Source organism: Ursus arctos, unplaced genomic scaffold (genome assembly GCF_023065955.2).
Source record: "Ursus arctos isolate Adak ecotype North America unplaced genomic scaffold, UrsArc2.0 scaffold_32, whole genome shotgun sequence".
NCBI lineage: Eukaryota > Metazoa > Chordata > Mammalia > Carnivora > Ursidae > Ursus > Ursus arctos.
This window is the reverse complement of record NW_026623008.1, coordinates 16,232,979-16,250,367: the sequence shown is the minus strand read 5'-3', so window position 1 is coordinate 16,250,367 and position 17,389 is coordinate 16,232,979. Positions and strand designations below refer to the sequence as shown.

General features: G+C 56.8%; 2 protein-coding genes across 2 annotated transcripts; both read right to left on the bottom strand.

The window, feature by feature from the left end:
• Window positions 1-2,088: 2,088 nt before the first annotated feature.
• On the bottom strand, window positions 2,089-7,449 carry C1QB (complement C1q B chain). The gene is made up of 3 exons (XM_026517098.3): window positions 7,343-7,449; window positions 3,965-4,161; window positions 2,089-2,812 (listed from the first exon to the last, which is right to left on the bottom strand). The coding sequence occupies exons 2-3, from the start codon at window positions 4,137-4,139 to the stop codon at window positions 2,238-2,240; spliced, it is 750 nt and encodes a 249-aa protein (XP_026372883.1). The 5' UTR covers window positions 4,140-4,161; window positions 7,343-7,449; the 3' UTR covers window positions 2,089-2,237.
• Window positions 7,450-11,531: 4,082 nt separating this feature from the next.
• Window positions 11,532-15,718, bottom strand: C1QC (complement C1q C chain). The gene is made up of 3 exons (XM_026517099.4): window positions 15,601-15,718; window positions 15,109-15,302; window positions 11,532-12,374 (listed from the first exon to the last, which is right to left on the bottom strand). The coding sequence occupies exons 2-3, from the start codon at window positions 15,287-15,289 to the stop codon at window positions 11,818-11,820; spliced, it is 738 nt and encodes a 245-aa protein (XP_026372884.1). The 5' UTR covers window positions 15,290-15,302; window positions 15,601-15,718; the 3' UTR covers window positions 11,532-11,817.
• Between the last annotated feature and the right edge of the window lie 1,671 nt (window positions 15,719-17,389).

The window sequence follows — 17,389 nt, the reverse complement described above, 5'->3', positions numbered from 1 at the left end:
CTGTGCCTGGGTCCTTGCAGCAAGAGGGGGTGTCCTGCACGTGCTTGACACCAGCAGCTGGGTCTGCCCCTGCGGGGGGAGCACAGCCCTTTATAGATAGACCCAACTGCAAAGGCTCGAGAATCCCCCCCAAGGTCTGATGGCTTTGGGTGAAAGCCTGGGGGGCTGTGAAGGAGGATTCACAGGTTTAGCCAGAGCTTTGAGACAAACGGAAGCAGGCTCCAAACCTAGCTGCCTACCTGCCGCTGTGTGACCCTGGGCAAATTACTTGCTCTCTCTGAGCCTCCAATTCTCATCTGTGAAACGGGAATAGCACTTTGCACCTGCGAGGGTTTGCGGTGGAAGTGGAGCTAACGTGCACTGAGCAGTAGGGCCACCGTAACTCAACTGTGCTGTGGCTATTACAACTACTACCGTTAGAGCCAAAGGCCAAGCAGACGCTGTGGACTGAACGGGTTGAACAGCAAAAAGAAGGCCCAGCCCCTGGAGAAAAGGCTCCTGGTCCCTGTTGGGGAGTCTGAGGTTGGGGCAAGTCAAAGGCCAGGCCTGAGGCCCAGGAGAGAGGAAGCTATGCCTGGTGAATGGAGGCCTGAGAAACAGGCCAGTTTCCAAACAGTCTGATTGCCATGACCCTCTGTGATAGGCTGGAGTGCCTTAAATTCCTCCTACCCCAGGCCAGGATTGGTCCACAGGCTTGGTGGACTAGGGCTAGTAGGAGGGGCTACAGCCAGCAGGTACAGGGGCTGGGACTCCGGAGGGTCCTATGCCTGCGTCCTTGGCCACTCAGGCATGTGTCTTTATGGACTGGCTGCTGTGCACACTGGGCTCTGTGGGGCTCAGAGGTGGGCAGGGCAAGGAGCTCACCAAGGCCAAGCTGGGCAGATGGGCTGGGCATGAGTGAAAAGCCAGGGGCAGGCTGTGTGTGCTCAGGCCTGCACACGTGAGGAGCAGGCGAGGGAGCTCAGAGGAGCTAGAAGAATGAGCGCAGGGACGGCCCAGCTGCAGGCAGGTGATGCAGCTTGAGTGGGGCTGTGCTGGACAGTAAGACAGGAGGAGCAGAGGGGAACTATGGGCATAAGGGCACCCCGGGGGGACAGCACGGGGCTTGCCTGAAAGATAGAGGGCCCGGTGGTCCCGAGTGGAGTCTTTGTCCAGGAGTAGAGGGGATGAGACTGGAAGGTCAGCCTGTGGAGAGCCCTGAAGGCCAGGCTCATGGGCTGGGATGATACCCATTTGGCAGTGAGGGACCACTGAAGGTTATCAAGCAGGGAAGTGACGTTTGTCCCAACTGGATGGCCGAGCTTGTGCCAGGCTGGAAAGAGTTTGGGTGGGGGGCGTGTGGGGAGAATCAAGAGGGAAGGCGTCTTGGTTTCCCAGTCAGTTAAGATGTTGCAGGAGGACCCCTTGATCCCTTGGGTGGGGGTATGTGACGTTATAAGCAGAAAATCTCTGTAAGTGGGGCGCCTGGATGGCTCAGTCGATGAAGCCTCCGGCTAATGATTTCAACTCAGTTCAAGATCTCAGGGTCGTGGGATCGAGCCCTGCGTCAGCCTCCACGCTCAGTGTGGAGTCTGTGCGAGATTCTGTCTCTCTCTGCCACTGCCCCTCCTCTTGTTCTCATGAGCTCTCTCTCTCTCTCTCTCTCTCTCTCTCTCAAATAAATAAATAAATCTTTAAAAAGAAAAGAAAAGAAAACCCCTGTTGTGGTTGGCCCCAATATGTGGCCTTGAAAGAGGTCTCAAGTCCTCATTGAGCCAACCCAGTTCTGCTTTCGTGTTCTGTAAACTGGGCACGAAGCAACTTATCTCCCAGGATGAGTGTGAGGCTTAGTGAGAGAACGAAAGGGTTTAGCCCGTGCTTGGAGCATAATAGGTACTCGATAGATGGTGTTCCCTCCCCATCTCCCACTGTGGGGCTGTCACAGAGCTGGGCACAGAGTCGGGCTCTCTAGTCACCTCCAATCAGAGTTTCTGTTTTCAGAGGTCATGCATTCATTCATTCATTCATTCACCCAGTGTTCAAGCAGCATTTCTGAGCACCTACGGTGTGCCAGGTGTTGGGACACAGAGTTGAACTAGACCCCTGTCCTTTGGCCTTGAAAATTTATTTTCTCATTCATTCAGCAACATCCATGGAGCCCTACTGTGAGTTTTGGCCTGGTGAGGGTGGTGTTGGGAGTAAAAGGGAGCCTTGCTGGTGGGGGAGGGGATGGGGAGGGAGGGAGCCAGCCCCACAGCTTATGCCTCTGCGTCTGGGAAGAGCAGGAACCCAGAGAAGATGCTATTGGCACCTTCCATGCCCAGCAGGGAGTTCTTGTCTGTGGCCTGCAGGAAGACGTTCTCCCCCTCCTTCAGCTTGAGGACCACGCCGCCCGTGGTGACCTGGAAGGTGCTCTGGACGTAATCGCAGAAGGTGACCACCTTCTCCACGCGCTCCCGGCCCCGCACGAGGTTCACGCACAGGTTTCCTCGCGAGCTGGCGTGGTAGGTGAAGTAGTAAATGCCGGGCACGCTGCAGGTGAACTTGCCACTTCGAGGTTCGTAGTTGCGGTTCTCGTTGGTGATCACGTGGTCGAAGCGGATGGTCTGGTCCCGCCGCAGGACACTGTTGATGGTCCTCGTGGCGGAGAAGGCGATTTTCTGTGTGGCCCTGTAGTCCCCTGATTCACCCTTGGGGCCACGGGCTCCGGGGGGCCCAGGGGAACCTTTGGGGCCAATAGGGCCCTTGGGGCCTACTTTGCCTGGTTTCCCAGGAATCCCTGGATCTCCCTTCTCCCCAAACTCGCCATGGTCTCCAGCCAGCCCTGGCAGCCCTGGAAAAGGAGAGACAAGAGACATGATGGGCTGGAGATCACTGAGAACCAAAGGGAGGAGCCCTGGGCTGGGAGGCTGGGGGCCTGGCCCTGTAACCTCCGACGTGTCCCTGCTGCTTTCTGGGCCTCAGGTTCCCATGTGCGGAAGAGAGGAGAAGGGGGGCTCTCCTCTCAGCCCCACTTTCCTGACAGCAATGGGACCTGATGCCCGAGGCGCGGACAGCGGTGTCTGCTCCGGGAAGGTGCTGGGCCTGCGCTCCTCGCCTGCTCATGCAGGCTCTCTTACTCCGGCCTGGAGCTGGGTAATGATTTCCTGGCCCGCATGCTGTCCCTCCCCACTCCCGCCCCCACGGCAGGCATCTTTAATCAATCCCGACGTTCCTTTCACCGGAGCCTGGAAGTGGACCTTAGAAACCTTGTCACGGCCACCCAAGCAGCTGCTACCCCTCAGTCTGGGACAGTGCGAGAGAAAACCTCTTTTCCAGGAAAGTGGTAGAGTATGGTGGCTGAGACCTTGGGCCCAGGGGACCGACAGATGTCCTGCCACACCTGCCATTATCAGTCCTGTTGCCTTGACGGAGTCACAGTCTTTGGGGCTCAGCTTCCTGCTCTGTAAAATGGGCACGAGGATATTTTGCGGGATTGTGAGGGTTACTTGCGATTACGTGAGGACAGTGGTTGGTTTGGGTTAAATGAAGTACATTTTACAGGGGCGGGGTGTCTTGGTGGGAAGTCTTATTTGAACCCTGTGACAACCCCGCAAAGAATCTGCCCTCGTTTTATAGGTGAAGATCCCGCATTTCAGAGAGGGGAAGCCACTCCCCCAGGAGGCAGCCCGGGGCTGCCCGTCTGCCACAGTGCTTTCTCTCTGCCTGAAGAGAGAGCCACGGGGTGAGAGAGCCACGGTCTGCTCTCAGCCTCAACATAGACCCGGCTCCCTTGGGCAAATCAGTAGCCTTTCCGGACATCAGTTTTCCAGGCTGTAAAATGGGAATCGGAATCCCCTGTTCGCAAAGTCATTGTGGAGGATGGGCTTGGCAACGGATGGATGTGCAAGCGCTTTTGCCGTCTCTCGGGTGAGCAGCTGTGACCGGGAGGCAGGAGACGGGGCCTTGCTCAATGACACAAGGGTACCCCCAAAACCTGCAGTACCTTTCTCTCCCTTTGTCCCCGGGGTCCCAGGTTTGCCGTTAGAGCCCGGTGCGCCGGGGATGCCCGGAATGCCAGGGATGCCCAGGTGTCCGGTACAGCTGTCTTGGGCCCGGGAGACATCCAGCAGACCCAGGAGCAGCAGCAGCGCCAGAACGCCGCCCCGCGGGGTCTTCATCACCGCCCTGTCTCAGCTACTCCTGCGGGGGGACGAGAAGGTGGAGTGGGTTACTACCATGGAGACTCCTAGCACGTGTGCAATCATTCATTCACCCCTTCATGTATTCACTGAGTGTGTCCTTTGCACCAGAGCAGACCCCGCACCGGGTGCCGGGGTAACACAGATATGGCTCCTGCTTTCACGGAGCTGACCGTCTTAGGGGAAGGCGGACGATAAACAGGTCAACATACAAGTAAATGGAAGTAGCGAGAGACTGTGCAGAGCGCTTGGTAGGAAACGCGGGGGCTTGGAGGGAGAGGGAGAGCAACTGGGGTTGAGGGGCAGGTGGGTGGCTTTCTGGAAAGGGGGGTTCTGACCTGGAGGCTCAGAAACGGCTGGAGCAAGAATGTTCCGGGAGGAAAGGAAGCGGGGACAAAGGCCCAGGGGTAGGACAGCACCGGGAGTATCAAGGACCCGCAGGGAGGCCAGTGTGGCTGGAGGGGAGTAGGGGTCAGAGGGATGGGAGGTCGAGGCTGCGGTTCACGGGCTTCCGGTCTGCATGCAAGCGTTCTCACTCATTAGAGCTTCGGAGTTCAGGATGCCTGTGCTGTTTCCACAGCGGGCCACCTCATATCCTCAGGGCAGCCCTGCCTGGAGGAAGCTATTATTTTTATACGGAAGAGGACACTGAAGCTCAGGGAGGCCCAGACACTCGCACAGGGTCATACAGGAAGGACCGTAGCCAGGACTCAAACCCAGGCCTGTCTGGCTCTGAAGCCAGTATCCCTGCCCACCCACCAGGCCATCTCAGCCAATGCAATATTCTCAGGTCCCTCCACAGGCCCGGGTCAGAGGGAAGCACTGGCCCCTTCTGAATCCCAGAGAACCAGGAAGAACTGAGCTGTCTTGAGCCAATCAGCACAGCCAGCACCCCATAGCATTAATTCTCAAGACAGAAGGAACCTTAAAACGCATCGAATCCGACATTGTTTTAAAAAATTGAGGTGACAGGGGCACCTGGGTGGCACCGTCGGTTAGGCACCTGACTCTTGGTTTCGGCTCAGGTTGCGATCTTGGGGTCATGGGGTCGAGCCCCACGTCGGGCTCTGCGCTCAGTGCGGCGTCTGCTTGGGATTCTCTCCCCCTCTCCCTCTGCCCCTCCCACTCGTGCTCGCTCTCTCTCTCTAAAATAAAATAAATAAATCCTTACAAAAAATTAAGGTGACATTCACATAATATATATTTAACCTAAAACCTTTATCTTTGCATAAGTATCAGTTCCTACTCTTCCTGGAAGTTTTATGAAACGGCGGATCTGACAACTTCAACAACCCGTGCATCGGGCACTGAGCCAGGCTCTGGGCCAAACACTTTACGAGCCAATATCTCATCTCATGGGGTCCTTACCACAACCCCCCAGGAAAGCACCCGGCTTTCTCCTTCTCCAGATGGGGCAATGGGGTATTAGAGAGGGTGGGACCCCCATCAAGGTCACACGGCCGCCTTGTGGCTGGGATTCCAACCCACGTCCACTGGACATTAAACCTCACAGGGTGTTCCGTGAAGAGGCTGCTAGGTCTGGTGGTTCAAACATGGGCCTTGGAGCCAGACAGGCTGACGGTGGCTAATGTGCGGGGGCATTTTGAGCCGCGCTGGGGATGGGCCGGTGTCGGGGCAGGAGGCGTCTATCCTTACTGCTCCTGCCGCTGTGGCTGCCCAGAGACTATGTGTCAGAGGCCGTGGTGAGAGGCCCCTGGTGTCAGAAGGATAGCAACCCTGCCAGGGTCCGAATCCGGCCGCCGCCACTTCCAGGAGAGGGCCTCAGGCAAATCACTTCTCTCTGGCACCTTTCCCCTTCCACGAAGTGGGGATAATACTAATCTCTGCCATGTAGGGTCGGTGGGAGGACGGATGAGGTAGGGTCTGGCATGGCGGAAATGCTAAAGGAATATTAGCTGTTTCTGTATTATCCCCGTCATCCAAGAATCCCCAAGGTCCGGGATATGATGGAGGATGTCTGGAAAAGTATAAAATAGGATCTAGCCCCTTTGGGAGATGGGGCTTGCGGAGAGGAGTTCTCAGGTGAATGCAGCTCGGGGAGGGGGGGGGAGAGCTCCAACCTGGGGGTGAGGGGATGAGGGCAGTGGGTCCAGACCCAGACCCACAGTGAGACTCAGGCTTCCTAGGGGAAGTGGGAAGATCCGGGGTCTGGCTCATCTCAGGGGCCACTGAGTCTCAGATGTGGGCAGGGACCTAGGACTCATCTGGTCTGATCCCTGCCCCCGCGCCTGTCACCACCGCCAACCTTGCTCCTCACCTCTTTCCCGTGTCACCAGCCCTCCCATCTCCTTCCAGCCCCCGACAGTCCCTTCCCACACCCCCCCACCACTTGGAATCAGGCCAACTGGACTTGGAACTCCCCCTCCGCCGGCACCTCGCTGTGTGGCCTCAGGCGAGTGCCTTAACCTCTCTGAGCCTCTTTAGCAAAGCTAACTGCTACCTGTCAGGGCTGCCAGAGGATTAAATGAGACGGAGTCTAAGAGGAATGAGGTCTCCCGTGGGGCATCTGATCCCACCCCCTCTTTACCAATATGATTCAGTTCACTCAGTGCTAACTAATAGCTAATCGCAACTCCACCGACAAGTCAAATTCGTTCCTTGAAAGAGTCGAGCTGAGTTTTCTCAGCAGACAGAGAGGAAATGAGAGAAGGCAGGTGTTGGAAAAAGCTGGGCTGGGTAGAAGGAGGCCTGGGTTCTAATTTCACCTCTGCCTCTGACATATCTTGAACCATGTTGTTTGCTAAGCACTGGGTGAGCTTGACCTCCTGTGGGGTTCCCAGTACCCCTAGAAGGTTCTATTATTCCCAGAGAGGGTCCAAACTGAGAGAGGTGATAGGCCTCGCCCTAGGTCGCCAGCATCTAAGAGACAGAAGCAGGACTCAGCTTCAGTTGCCGGGACTCCAAAGTCCCTATGTTAGTGGCTCCCCATGTGAGGCTGCCTCCCAGCACTTGGGGCCCCGGAGAGACTCCCAGGCAGGCTCCCAAGTGCAGCCCAGGGGGTCTGATTCCCCAGGTCTGGGATCGGGCCTGGGGATCCACACGGTTAATCACCCCCGGGGGCTCTGAGGCAGGGGATGCAAGGGCTCCCCTTTGGAAATTGTCACCCTCTGCCACATGGGTCCTGCTGGCCCGTCCCCCCAGGCGCCGAGCCCCATCCTCACCTGGGAACCTGGTGTCCGGGGAGGCCGCTGGACTGGGCAGCAGTGGGACCAGGAGCCAGACGCCTGCTGCTCTCAGGCCAAAGCGGAAGTTCCATTCCCCAGAGACAGGGAGGGCCTTCCCCTGACGGCCCCCTCCCGCGGGCCCAGCAGGACGTCCCCCCCCCCCCCACTTTTAGCCCATCCAGGCAGTTTCAGGTCCCATTTCTGCGATCTCGCAGGGGTTTACTGTAAATGGGGAGGGTAGGTGGCCAGTTTGGTTTCGCCAGCTCAGCAGCTGTTGGGGGAACAGGCGGTGCTGGGAGAACGTCCACAACTGGTGGTTTGCGTGCCAGGGCCGCCGGCCTTGTGACCCCCTACAGTAGGCCTGGGTGTTCCTCACTGGAATGAGAACATGGCTGGCCTGGTGCCTGAGCACTGGATTTGGAGTCAGAAATCGTGATTCATATTCTGGCTCTGCCACTCATCAGAGAGTTTGATTCCTGAGGTCTCAAATGGGGGCCTCCATGTTCTCCGCCAAGAGGACCCAAGGGAGCCCCAATTTCCTCTGCTGGATGATGAGACTATAATTACACCTGCTCTGTAGACAGCACAGGGCACTGGGGCCTCATTTGCGATCGTGGAGGAGAAAGTGGTGGGTAAACTAGAAAGTAAAGGGCACGTGTTAATTGTTAATATCACGCCATGTCTCAGGCTTCCCTTTTCTGGGCTCATCTTCTCTCCGCCTTCTTCTCATTCTATACTTCCGCTCTTGCCCTGTTCTCAGAAAATTATCTAATAATGAATTTTAAATGCAGTCATTATTTATTGATAGCCCTTCCTCTGCTTACAGCAGGGCTCGGAGCTGATGACAGCGATGGGCATAGGCAGGGGCTTATTGCTTGTTGCTCCTGGAATCACACCAGGTCAGGGCTGGAGAGGGGCTTGGAGGTCACCCGGCTCATTCCTCTCACCTTAGATATGGGAAAACTGAGGCCGAGAGGGGAGAAAGTCATCACTGAGCAAATGTTTATCACGAACGTCTCTGTGCCAGGTGCTGGAGACAGAGTCACGAGCGGATCAGCCATGGCTCCTGTCCCCACGGAGAGTTCCTTCTACTGGGGGAGATGGCGTTAAACATTGAGTGGCACAGTGGTCTCATGGCCGCTGTGATAAATGTCAGAGAAAAAGGACCAGGGGTGCCTGGGTGGCTCAGCTGGTTGAACGTCGGACTCTTCGGTTTCGGCTCAGGTTGTGATCCCCTAGGTGGTGGGGTCGAGCCCTACGCCGGGCTCTGCTCAGCGGGGAGTCCCCTTCTCGCCTTCTCTCTCCCTCTGCCCCTCTGCACGTGCGTGTGCTCTCGCTCTCTAACATAAATAAATCTTGAAAAAAAGAAAAGAAAAAAGAGGGGACTGCTGGAACCCATACCTCATACAAGCGGCAGCTGCAGGACTCAGAGCCAGACGTCGCTGGCACCGGGGTGTCGGCCTGCTGGCTGGGGGTGCGTCTAGGGCAATGTGATGCATGCCCCTCGCAGGGCCGGGTACCCAGCCAGTGCCAGCTGCTGCCACAGGTCAGGAGGGCCCCACTTGACAGCTGTGCTTGCAGATAGAACACCTTCGGACTTGTGGATGTTGATTGATGGAAATTAAGGGTTACCTGCAGTGGCGATTAGGGAAAGAAGAGACTAGTTTGGTAAAACCAAAGGGTCTCTGGGCTCAGCCAACGTAGACCCGAGGGGACTCGGCCTGGATGAGGAGGGGAAGGGAGTGGATTCTGAGCAGGGAGGAGGGTGGAGCTCTGTACCACTTGGTCTCTGTACCTATAAAATTGTAAATTCATAGGTGGCAGGGCCAGGGTTCTTCTGAGGGTCCCAAGGGCCCCCTGGGCCTGGGCTTCTAATTGTTTGGTGGCTGATGGCAAAGAGAAAAGGTAAGCTTGAACTTGGCGTTCAAGGAGACAGCTCGAGACTAAGAGCAGGAGGCAGCAGGGAGGGGAGGACCGGCACGGGCTTAGGAATCAGCCTCTCCCAAGTCTGAATCCCAGCTTTGCCTTGGTCTAGTTATGTGGCCTCAGGCATATTTACTGGCCTCAGTTTCCCCATATATGAATGGAAGGCATGGGTTATGGGGGGCCAGTGAGGTAACCAGGCATGTCCAGGGCCCAGCCTTCTGTGGGCCCCCCATGTGAGCCTGGGGACAGTGTTATATGTATGAAGAGAGGACTGAATTCTTGGAGCCTGGGTGCATGGGAGCCATGCCTGGATCAGGAACCAGGAGTGGAAGGGTCTCGGAGCCTCGGCCCCTGAGTAGGAGTCAGCTAGTGTCTGTACCTGTAAAAATCTCTGTCTTGCATCCCTGACACAGAGGGGATGATCCCTAGCAAGGGTGGGGGAAGAAATGTGCAATTACTCAAGATTCTGTGACCCAAGAGGGATTCCTTGAGGCTCAGGGTGTCTTATTCATTTAAAAAAATATTTTATTTATTTTATTTGAGGGGGGAGGGGCTGCAGGAGAGGGAGAGAGACAATCTCAAGCAGACTCAAGCCGCCCCTCGGGGTGTCCTAGCCCCACTCCTGTCCCACCCCCACTCCTCCTTGCCTGCCCCCCTTCGAAGCCCTCGCCGGGTTCACCTCAGCCCAGCAGACAAGTTGGCATTTTCAAAGGCCTGTCTCTCCTGACAAAGCGAGAACAACAAGGAAACAATTATGGAAAATAAAAATGGCACAAAAATTGTCGCTTCCAAAGTACAGGTTTCTGATCTGACCCTGTGGCCTCCATAAACGGTGTATTGATTTTTTAAACAAAAGAGAAATGAGAAGAAAGATGTATCACTTGGGGCACTGCTGGGTGGACTGCTAAGTGGCTGATGGAGGAGAGCCATGCGGGGAGTGGCCCTGTGACCTAGCCCTGTCTCTGCCAGAGGCACCCCATGACCCAGCCGGGGCTCCTAGGTTCTTGCCTCTGTTCCCACTGTGTGTGTGTGTGTGTGTGTGTGTGTGTGTGTACACACATGGTTTTGTTGTACCTCCAGATTAAGGAACCTAGGTTCTAAAAAGTCACTAGTTTGTGATCCAAGGCTCTGGAGGGCACTGTGGGAGAATCAGGGAAGGCTTCGTGGAGGAGGTGATCTTTGTGTTGAACCCTGACAGTTGAGTGTGTATTACCCAGGTGGATAGAGGACTAGTGTGAGCGGGGTGGGGTCTCTACAGGACGAAGAAACAACATGGCAAAGGCAGGAGGGTGTGGACTGGCTCTTTTTACGAACAAAGGAGCCAAAGTGGGTGGAGGTGGTCGTGGGTTGCAGCCACTGCTCTGACAGCCCGCCCGGTGGGTCAGTGCCTCTGTGAGCTCCGTGGGGCCTTGTGGAAGCAAGCTGAGATCCCAGCCAGGCCAGGGTGGGTTCTCCTTGGGTCTCCGTGGGCTCCGAGGCCAGACCGGCAGTCTGCCCAGGAAAGTTATAACCTTTCATCTCTTTAGAACTTGAACTGTCAATCCTTCTCATGGTCACCACAGTGCAAGTGCTATGGCTAGTGTCGGGCTTCCTGGTCCTCCAACCAAGATCATACCAGCTGGGCCCAACCGTCAGAAGCCTTGCCGTGGAAGTCTGCAGGCCTGGGGGCGGAAGTGGTTTTCGTTGAGCTCCTGGAGGCTCCCAGAGTTTGTCAGTTATTTGGGGTGAATCAGACGACTGGGGGGACAGATTCTCTCTCTTACAGGCTCATGCCCATCTCACTCATTCTTTTACTCTGCTTTTAGTCACTCATTTACCCACTATTCATTCATTCATTTGCCCCAACTAACTCATTAATTCAGCACAAATTCATCACACATCTGTTCTTGGTCAACATGGGACTTACCTGAGCCCAAACCCTTCCTGTGACGGGTGCAACCACAATTTAACGTAGGTCACCATCGGTCTGGGAATTCAAACACTCCTATTACCTGTGAGCGCGGATAACTGTACTGACAGTAGCACCTCTCACCCAAACAAGTGACAGCAGATGGCCCACTGGGGACCACTTGGGGCCTTCAATCACACTCTCCCAAATGGCCACAGGACGCTGAGTGTCTCAACATTGGCGCCAACCTTTACTAAGCACGAACTAGATGCTCTGTCTAAATCTAGAGCCTGCAGATGGCTGCGGCAGGTGCAAAGCTGAGGATGGAGAGGCTTCTTCGCGAACTTGGCAGTGAGAAGCCTGAGCCACGCATTTATCAATTTATTTATTTATTTATTTATATATCTCCTTGCCTTTCCCAAGACTTGGGTGGAAAAAAAAAAAAAAACCATTGACAGTATTAGAAGGTGTTGGTTAAGTCTCAAAGCAGTGACTCCTGAAGGAGCTCAGAGGAGGGAGAGAACGTGGGGCCGGGGGTCAGGGTGGGCTTCCTGGAGGAAGAGTCCATCAGGTGGGGAGAACGGCCGGAGCGTAGCGGTTCTTGCCGGGAAGCTGAGGGAGGCGGGGCGGCTCTGGGGCTGGAGCAGGCCTGACCGCCCTAGTCAGGAAAGAGCAGGAAGCCAGAGAAGACGCTGTCGGAGCCTTCGGTGCCCACCATGCCGTGGTAGTCATTGACCGCCAGCCACACCTGCTCACCCACCTGCAGCCGCAGCAGCACGCCGCCCGAGCTGACCTGCTTGCTGTTGGACATGTGGTCGCAGAAGGTGGTCACCTTGTTGCCGCTTCGGTACAGGTGCACGCACAGGTTGGCCGTCTGCGACGCGTGGTACACAAAGTAGTAAAGCCCCGGGACTTTGCAGGTGAACTTGCCGGTGCTCGTGTCATAATCCCCCTGCGGGTTGGTGATGACCGTGTTGAACTTGACCAGGCTGTTGGGCCTGGGGTACTCGGCCGTCTGCCGTGTGACTGTGAACACAGACTGGTGCTTCTGCTTGTATCTGCCCTCCTCGCCTGGCTCCCCCGGGGGTCCTTTGAGGCCGGGAAGCCCTGGAATTCCAGGGGTTCCCATGGGGCCATTTTTCCCAGGAAAGCCAGGAGTGCCGGGTTCTCCCTTCTGACCCTTGGGTCCTCGTGTTCCAGGGATAGCTGGGATTCCTGGGGAGAGAGCAGGTGGGAGAGAAGTGATGGGGCAAGGACCCTGGGGGTGTCCTCCAAAGGACATAACACCGGAGTTTAGCCTCTGGAACCTCCTTCCCCAGAAGGATTATCACCTGGGGGCAGGGGCAGGGAGTCAGAGGGGAGGGAGGCCCTGGTTGGAGCCCTGCCTTCCCGTGACGGCCTCGGACCGTGGCTAAGGCGGTGCCCTGTCTGTCGGCCTCAGTTTCCATATTTGTGATGGAGAGGGGAGGACTAGGCAGCCCCAGGAGGTGTCGAGCTCGTTCCAACACGACTCCGTAGCACGCGCAGGTTGTGTGACCACCCCCTCCCCGCAATCAAATGTACCCATAATTTTGCATTATTTTTTTAAAAGATTTTATTTATTTATTCGACAGAGATAGAGACAGCCAGCGAGAGAGGGAACACAAGCAGGGGGAGTGGGAGAGGAAGAAGCAGGCTCATAGCGGAGGAGCCTGATGTGGGGCTCGATCCCAGAACGCCGGGATCATGCCCTGAGCCGAAGGCAGACGCTCAACCGCTGTGCCACCCAGGCGCCCCTGCAGTATTTTTTAAAAGAGGGTCCTCGACATTTTATAAGCTTCAGAACCCCACAAAACTTGTATCTGTTTCTGAGACGGAACCACCCCGGGCCAGCTTAGCACACGGGAACCACCGGATGGAGCCAAACAGAAACGGCCCCACTAACGGGGTTGCTGTCTCCGGCTCCCCGGCCCCATTCAGCCCCCTGGAGCCTCTTATGACACCTGGGCTGGCTCAGCTTCTCTCGTGGTACAGAGGAGGAAACTAAGGCCAGAGACCCGCTCGAGGCCAAGCAGCCAGTAGGAGGAGGAGTCGGGACTGAAACTCGAGTCTGGCTGAGTCCGGTCAGAGCGTGTGATTCTTTTATTTGACAGCCCTGACTATCTGAGCCTCTGTGAGATTTTTCTCCCCTTGTCCAAACTGTACTTATCTTTGAGGGCCTGGCTCTAGTCTCCTCGTCCCGGAAGCCCTCTCTGGTCAAGCCTGCCAACCCTCGTGGCCACTTCCTCCTCTGACTTCCTTACGGTGGGCTGTCTGTGCCGACCGGTTTGTGACAGATTCTCCCTCTACGGCTCTGTGAGCCTTTTAGATCCTGGGGTTAGGAGAGGGGGCTCAGGACCCAACAGACCTAGGCGAAAGCTGTGTGACCTGGGCAGGTGACCTCCCCTCCCCCAGCCTCTGCGTGCCTAACTGAGGAAAGGACGTAACAGAACGGAACCCGGAGAGCTGCTGCTGAGAGCTGCAAGGGGTGCAGGGCGATGTCTCATCCTTTCCCGATATCTTCCAGCAACTGATTGGGAGGGGGAGGACATGCAGTGGGGGGGACCTGAGCAGCAGTGGCAGGTAGGGGCTAAAGGCGTGGCCTTTGGAGTAGGACAGGATTCCACTGTGTGACTTTGGGTAAGTTGCTCAGTTTCTCTGAACCGCAGCTTTGACATTTACTTTTAAAAAAAGATTTGGCTGCGTTTTTCTCACTTGTAAAACAGAGTTAACAATTTTATCTACTCCATAAGGTACACATACGCTGAGCATTCGGAACCATGCCTGGCATATAGCAGGAGCTCAATAAAAATTGGTGGCCATCAGCCACTCTGGGCCACGAGATGGCCAGAGGCAGCTGCACAGTATAAGTTCTGGAAAAATGGAAGACCCAGGGGCCTCATTTGGCTCACCCTGAATCAGAGAATTCCTTCTGGAATGTTGGCAAAATTCCATTCTATAGCCAGCAGGGAAGACGACACTGGGGAAATTCCTAAGGACATTCCTCGCCCCTAGCCTGCCCCCCCACCTCTTCTGCCCCCCCATCACCTCTGTCCAACCTCACCCCAGTCTCCCCCACGTGGGCTCCAGACATGTGCGTCCCACATATGCACCTTCTGACCGAGAAGGCACCCCCGGACTCCAGCACTTGCCCAGCACCCGCGCCCCCTCGTGTCCTCAGCCCACTTTGCTCAGGCTAGGGCTTGCCCATCATTCTGCGATCCTGACTTCTCCCTGCCCCCAACTACTCAGGATCCTAGGGAGGGAGGTAAGCACAGACCTCCCATAAAAACAGTGATGACAACAGCTATAACACGCATAGTTTACGCGTCCCTGAGCCCTTACCGTGTGTGCGGTGCTGTTTTACGTTTCAACATGTTTAATCATCCCAGCACCCCTGGGCAGAAGGTACCACCATCTCCCCATTCGACAGATGAGGACACTGAGGCACTTCGCACAGGGAAGTGGTAGGGCTGGGATTTGAATCCCCGCCGTCTGTGCGTTGTGGACACTCACTGTGTGGGCCCCCCTTTCCACCCCCCCCCCGGGGTCCGTGCTGCAGGGCAGGTGGTGGAGGGGCTGTAATCAAAGAGCACAGCACTTTAGAGTTTGCCAGAGGTCTACAAGATCGTCTCCTGTGATCCTCCCTGCCACCTCCTGGGACAGGTGCCCCTTTTCTCTCCCTGGTGTCAGACGAGAAACTGAGGCACAAAATTAGGGAATGGGGGGACGGAGTCCTGGGCTCTGAGGAGAGATGGGCTGCACCTGCCAGGAAAGCTGGACTCTGCTCTGGGAGCAGGTGCGACAGGAAGGACTGTACGTCTTGCCAACAAGTTGCTGTCCTTCTCCCCCCAGCTCAGCCCCAGATGGACACTTTGCCCGCTGCCCCCAGGCCTCAGGGGACCCCGCCCCAGCAGGCCGGCAGACTCACCTGGCTCACCCTTGGGCCCTGGCAGTCCATCGTATCCATCCTTCCCTGGGGCCCCTGGTAGGCCCGGCATCCCGGGGATCCCGTAGCAGCCTGTGCTGGCCTGGCCCCCGAGTGGCAGCGCCAGCAGGAGCAGCAGCAGGTCTAGTCCAAGGTGGGGCCGGGAGCTGGACCCCATGACCATCCAGAGGAAGGATCTGGGTGGGGAGAGAGCTGAGATGGCCCACCCAGCCCCTCACCCACCTTCCTCACTCTATGCTCACTCTCTTGCTTCTCAGCCCTCAGGAGCCTACCTCCCTTCCCCAGGCCCCTTGCCCCTTGGGGCCTGGGACCGCAAGATGGACAGAGGATGGGACCTCCTTTGAGCCCAGGCCCTCAGCTCAGCAGCAACGGGGACCCTCGTTCCTCTCACGAATCAAATTGGCCCCATATTTCAGGGAGGCGGCCGGGGGAAACTGCCATTTGCCCCCGCCTGGGCGGAGGTCCTGGCCTCACCTGGGGTGGCAGGACTCTGATCTGCTCACAGAGATGTCCTCAAATCTGCTTCCCTTCTCCCGGGCAGGAGGACACCGTGTCAGAGTAGACACAGCGAGGAGGGCCCAGAGCAGGCTGGGCGGCCCCCTCCCCTCTGCTCATCCTGCCCCCAATCCCACATCCCCTTTCCCATAATTTTTCCTGACTCAGTACTTTCTTCTGGGTACTGAGCCTGGCTGACCGCGGCAATGCCCCTGTGTTCCCCACCCCAGGGTCATGCGTGTCTGAAATGAGGAAATGTCCACTGCCCCGGATCTGCGGGAGGGACTGTGTGTGAGTGTGTGTGTCCAGTTGTGGCATTTATTGTGCCTGAGACAGCTGTTTTACAATGTCCCTAGGAGGAAGTTATAACACCCCCTTTAGAGATGAGGAAACTGAGTCTCAGGGGGGTGAAAGCCCTTACCAAAAATCACGTGTAAATGGTTTCTTGGGGTCCAAAGCCTTGCTCTGACCCTTCTGCTTAGCTGCCCCCAGAAACAAACCTCACGCACACTTGTCAAGTGGCAGGCCTTTTTCTAGAAACTTCCATTTGCCCTTCTCGTTTGTTATACTTGGAGGTGGACACCCAGGATGGGCAAGCTTCTATAGCAGGCAGCCTGCTGTGGTGGACAGACACTGGCTGTGGAGTCAGTGGCCTCGGATCTCCTTCCGGCCCTGCCACTCCCTCGCTCGGAGGCCCTCCGCGAACCACTCTAGGCTTCAGGCTTCCCATCTGTATACTGAGTGGTGGGGGAGGTCCAGGCTTTGCATGTGGATGCCTCTTCCTTTGCTGGGGCCCCTGCCTCCCTCGCCTCCATCTCCGGCACCCTGCCTCTGGCCTTGGAGACTGTGGTGGCTGCTGGAGGGCTGCTGGTTGGGGCCAGGCTGGCAGAGCTGGGAGAGGGTCCTCTCCTCTCTCCCTCTTCTCCTATGACATTCTGAGGACGAGGGGCTGTCGAGCAGCTGAGGGTTCCAACCCTGACCCCACACTTGCCACCGGTGTCACTCAGGGTGAGGCCTTTGACCTCCCTGAGCATCAGTTCCTCCTCCATAAATGGGGGGGGGGTTCCAATAGCTCCCATGCAGGGCAGTGGGAGGACCCCGTGCGTGATGCATGGGCAGTGCTCAGCCTGGTGCCGGAAAGGAGCAGGAGTTCACAGCTCTGCTCCTGCCCCACCAAGTGACCCCGACGGCCTTGGTCTCCCCATCTGTCCCTCCACCCTGTGGCACAGGACTGCAGAGTGTGGGATGACAGAAAGGATGTGAATGAACTTGGCCCTGGAAGCCCCAGCAGGTGGAGGACTGGGAAGAGCAGCAACAGTAGACACAGCATTGGTGGGGAGCCCCCATCTTCCATTCTCACCTTGTTTGCGCCTGGGTCTGTGTCGTCCAGCAGGTGGCAGCCTCGGCCCGTGCTCAGCCCGCCCTGCCCCAGCTGCCCAGCCCAGTCGGGCTCCGCCAGAGCCTGCTCCCCTTCTCCATGCCCTGCCAGTGATTTGCCTCAGGGGAGGGTGGTGAGGGGGTGCGTATGGGTGGAATTTAGCAGAAGGAGCAGCTGGACACTCCCTGCACTCACATTTCTCTAGCCTAGTCTCTCCCACCACTTACAGGGGCTGCACTCCTGACATCTTTGAGTCCCATTGCAACAAAAAGAGCTCTCCTCCACTTTGGGGTCTGGCAGAGCGGATTCAAATCTAGGTCCTGCCACTCTCTGGCAGTGTGACCTTGGGTAGGGGTCTCCTTTCTCTGAGCCTCAGTTAGGAGGGATTGC

Excerpts from the sequence above, each read along its gene's own strand:
- C1QB (XM_026517098.3), bottom strand. The coding sequence starts at position 4,139 with ATGAAGACCCCGCGGGGCGGCGTTCTGGCGCTGCTGCTGCTCCTGGGT. Across the intron at positions 2,813-3,964 it reads GGGGACAAAGGGAGAGAAAG|GGCTGCCAGGGCTGGCTGGA; the intron begins GTACTGCAGGTT and ends CTCCTTTTCCAG.
- C1QC (XM_026517099.4), bottom strand. The coding sequence starts at position 15,289 with ATGGTCATGGGGTCCAGCTCCCGGCCCCACCTTGGACTAGACCTGCTG. Across the intron at positions 12,375-15,108 it reads AGGGCCCAAGGGTGAGCCAG|GAATCCCAGCTATCCCTGGA; the intron begins GTGAGTCTGCCG and ends CTCTCTCCCCAG.